At 39.5% G+C, this 4694-nt stretch overlaps 1 protein-coding gene across 1 annotated transcript; it reads right to left on the reverse strand.

The window, feature by feature from the left end:
- Positions 1–243: 243 nt before the first annotated feature.
- On the reverse strand, positions 244–4694 carry LOC119901363 (cathepsin G-like). The gene is given in 6 exon segments (XM_038716992.1): positions 244–812; positions 1019–1078; positions 1080–1155; positions 1312–1373; positions 1375–1501; positions 4672–4694. Coding segments are annotated over 6 exon segments (462 nt in total). The 3' UTR covers positions 244–698.

Below are 4694 nucleotides of genomic sequence, written 5' to 3' on the forward strand. Positions count from 1 at the left end.
AGTTGTTGTGGAACCCCATCCAGCTACTTGGCACTTTTCTTTATGTTTTATTTTATTGTCAGCATTGTTGCGTTTTTTCAGATTTTGAGAAAGGAGAGGCTGGATCCGATGAAAATTAACAAGAAAATATAATTAAAAAATAGGTGAATAAAAGATGGCATTACAGAACAAACATGAAACAAAAACACTGCAGTGGACTGGAAAGTTGTTCCTCTTTTCAGATTTACAGCTTACAGTCCTGATTCTCACAAAATGAATTGTTAATATCCTCCAGGTATGTGGGCGGGTCTTTTTCCTCCAAATGGCTCAGGACCATAGCCATTGGTCATTTGGTTACTTCTTTGTCACCCAATTAGGAAGGGTGTACCTTACTGTTCTACGTTGCTTTTGGTCGAATAAAAGCGCCGACCCCAGACGCAGAACCCCTTTTGATCTACAGGAATACACAGTCCTTGCTCTACCAACTAGTCATACAGCACAACAGGGGTTGTCTCCAAAACGGTCGATACCCAATCTTAGGAGGCTATGACGAAGTTGAACAAAAGGATCCTTCTGGCACTAAAAAAAAAGATGTGTCAGTTTCGTTCACATTACAAAGAGGAGATAAACAGTGGTTTAATTAACATTCTAATGCAATTGTCTGGCTTAAAACCCTGCAGTTTTAAATTTGAAGGAAAACACTGAAACACTGGAGTACATTAAGTTTGTTGTAACTTTGTTGTTGTAAAACAGTATTTGGAAGTTGAGTCAGTTGCCCAGACTCTTGGATGAGTTGGCCTGACTCTTTTGCCCAGTCGAGCTTTCTTAGACAGCTGGAGACACAAAATCACAAAGAGAAAATGAAAAACCAGCAAGGAACAATTTATAGCATACTTATTTGTTTGCTTTGTTTGTTTTTTGTTGTTGGTTTTTTTACAGTTTTGGGGGGGCTTGGACTGATCTACATAAAACATGAAAGTACAATATTTTACTTTAAAAATGCATGATTTGACCTGAGACTGATTAAATATCTACTTACTTTGAGGAGCATGATGTCATTCATAGATGCTAGTTTAGTGTAGGATGGATGCTTGCTTGTATTTTACCCTGTATCTCATTGTGTCATTGTCAACCTTCCTGAGATTGAGGGTGCCAAGAACAACATTTGTAGGATTCCTGAGTGAATGATCATTGAGATGTTGTCAGTTTTCCACGAGTTGTGCCAACAAAACAAATAAAATAAACAAAACTGTTTGCTAAAGGTTAGGCTCATTTGATTTAGATTTCTAATTACATAAAACAAAGATTACTGAAAGAGGGGAAGTAACTCACTGGCGGTCACAGTGCGCAGCAGTGACCACAAAGTCTTCACTGATGAGGAATCCTCCACATATGATGACCCATGTTTTTCTGCACTGAGGCCATGAACAGCATTAAGTTCTCTGGGGTCTTTTTACCATTTATGATATGGTTTTCATCTGCTTCACCATGACTTCCATGACCATGACTGTGGTTCTGCTGCCTGAAGCACATAAATACATATGCATACATACATATATGTGATCAGCACATGATGAGTTTAACACAATCTGTAATGTTAACCCATTTACTCTCTTCTACATTTATTATCATTCAATTATTTTTTCCTCTTGTATCTTTTGCCCTCTGTCAACCTCTGTGTTTTGTTATTTCTGGGAATTCTTAAACCTGTGACGCATATACTGCAAGCCGTAACCTTTAAGCAGCACAAAAATCAAAATGAGTAACAGAAACCACAGCTTCACGTCGAGTCGGTATTCTCACAGTCACAACTAGAGCTCTAAAGTCACGTGATCATTGACTGACAGGTGGAAGTCTAACGGAGCATCATGACTTGATCTGTCAGTGTTTCACTTGACCAAGTGGAACATGTTGTATGTAACACGCGTATTATAAACTGACTGATATTACCGTAGGCTGGCCTTGAACAAGAATGTGACCTTCTGGTTGTTTATTAAATGGGAGAGGAATAACTTATCTGAACTGGAGATATCTCTCAACATTTTTATGTAATAATTCCCACACAACAAGAACATAGTGAAAAATGTGAAGTGTGAAAGCATGCAGAGATGCACAAATTGATTTAAAACAGTGCATTTATGTAGTGCGTATGCATCATTTGGATGAGAAAAAATCCAAATGATGCATACACACTACTACAATCATTTTGCGTCTGACACTTTTAGTTTTGATATTTTTCATTTTGGGCCATGTCATTTCTCCTTCTGTCACTTTATTTGCATACTACTATGAGAACAGATAAACGTGATAAATGTAGATTAACTAACTTTTGGAGCTAGCCTCAAGTGGCCATTCGATGAACTGCAGTTTTTGGCCGTGTTGTCTTCATTTCTCATCCCTGGAGATTGTTGCTTGCACATGACCATGGGCGTAAATTTCATCTGACAGTAGGGTGGGACAATAAACATAAAATTTCACAAGAGCAATTTTTGAAGGGGACGCAAATAATACAGCCAAAATTGTACTTGAATAGGATATGTGTACACAGAGAGAAGTCTTACTACTATTTTTCTGGCCAACAACACAAAGCAATAGTTGTTTAAATATGACTTAATTTCAGGTTCACCATGCAGTCATATTATTCTAAATGACTTGCGTCCTCTAGGCCACATAGTCATTTAGAATAGAGGATGTCTATTATATATATACACCGGGTGAAATAAGTATTGAACACGTCACCATTTTTCTTAGTAAATATATAAGTAAATTAAATAATAAGGAGCTATTTACATGAACTTTTCACCAGATGTTGATAACAACCCAAGTAATCCATAGATACAAAGAAACCAAAACAAAGACGTTCAGAAATGAAGTTATGTGTAATAATGTGAAATGACACAGGGAAAAAGTATTGAACACGCTTACTGATATTTATTCAATACTTTGTACAAAAGCCTTTGTTGGTAATGACAGTTTCAAGACACCTCCTGTATGGAGAAACTAGTCACATGCATTGCTCTGGTGTGATTTTGACCCATTCTTCCACACAAAGAGTCTTCAAATCCTGAAGGTTCCGTGGGCCTCTTCTACGAATCTTGATCTTTAGTTCTCTCCATAGATTTTCAATGGGATTTAAGTCAGGTGATTGGCTGGGCCATTCTAGCAGCTTTATTTTCTTTCTTTGAAACCAGTTGAGAGTTTCCTTGGCTGTGTGTTTGGGATCATTGTCTTGCTGAAATGTCCACCATCGTTTAATTTTCATCATCCTGGTAGATGGCAGCAGATTTCTGTCAAGAATGTCTCTGTAAATTTGCCCATTCATCCTTCCTTCAATTATGTGAAGTTTGTCAGTACCATTTGCTGAAAAGCAGCCCCACACCATAATGTTCCCACCTCCAAACTTCACTGTTGGTATGGTGTTTTTAGGGTCATGTGCAGTGCCATTTCTCCTCCAAACATGGTGTGTATTATGGCATCCAAACAGTTCAATTTTGCTCTCATCTGACCACACTATATTGTCCCAGTATTTCACTGTCTTTTCCAAATGTTGTGCAGCAAACTTTAAACGAGTTTCAGCATGCTTTTTCTTCAGCAATGGAGTCTTGCGTGGTGAGCGTGCATACAGGCCATGGCGGTGGAGTGCATTACTTACTGTTTTCTTTGAGACTACAGTACCTGCTAATTGCAGGTCTTTTGAAGCTCTCCACAAGTGGTCGTTGGCTCTTGGACAACTCTTCTGATTATTCTTTTCACTCCTCTGTCAGAAATCTTGCGAGGAGCACCTGGTCGAAACAAATTTATGGTGAAATGATTGTCTTTCCACTTCCGTATTACAGTGTGCCCCAACAGTGCTCACTGGAACATTCAGAAGCTTAGAAATGTGCCTATAACCAATGCCATCATTGTGTTTTGCAACAATTAGGTTGCGAAGGCCTTGCGACATCTCTTTGCTTTTACCCATCATGGGATGAAAGGTTCATGTCAATAGCTCCTTTGGAAATATATTTACTGAGAAAAATGGTTCAATACTGATTTCATCCGCTATATATATATAAATTAAAAAATTTAAAAATCCCCCCCTCACCCCTTGCGGGGTGGTATGTGTCATCCTCAAGCTCAGGTCCTCTACCAGAGGCCTGGGAGTTTGAGGGTTCTGCGCAGTATCTTAGCTGTTCGTAGGACTGCACTCTTCTGGACAGAGACCTTTGATGTTTTACCTGTAATCAATCAGGAGCCCATACTCATGGCAGATGTTTCTGTACACTATGCCAGCTACCTGGTTATGGCATTCCATGTATGTACTTCCTGCCAGCATCTTACACCCTGCTGTTATGTGCTGTACTGTCTCTGGGGCATCCTTACACAGTCTGCACCTGGGGTCCTGCCTGGAGTGGTAGACCCCAGCCTCTATTAATCTTGTACTGAGTGCCTGTTCTTGTGCCGCCATGATTAGTGCTTCTGTGCTGTCCTTTAGTCCAGCCTTTTCCAGCCACTGGTAGGATTTCTTGATATCAGCCACTTCTTCTATTTGTCTGTGGTACATGCCGTGCAGCGGCTTGTCCCTCCATAAAGGTTCTTTGTCTTCCTTGTGGATCAGATATATATACACGATATTTAAGGGCAGCAGGCCAACTGATCTGCCACTTAACATCATAATGCGCAAAACCCACTTGGAATTTTAAAAGGTCTGACCTGCCGATTCTAATTTTGGCCAT

Source organism: Micropterus salmoides, unplaced genomic scaffold, assembly GCF_014851395.1.
Source record: "Micropterus salmoides isolate LMB-PRFRI ecotype aquatic unplaced genomic scaffold, ASM1485139v1 Ms_hic_scaffold_13, whole genome shotgun sequence".
NCBI lineage: Eukaryota > Metazoa > Chordata > Actinopteri > Centrarchiformes > Centrarchidae > Micropterus > Micropterus salmoides.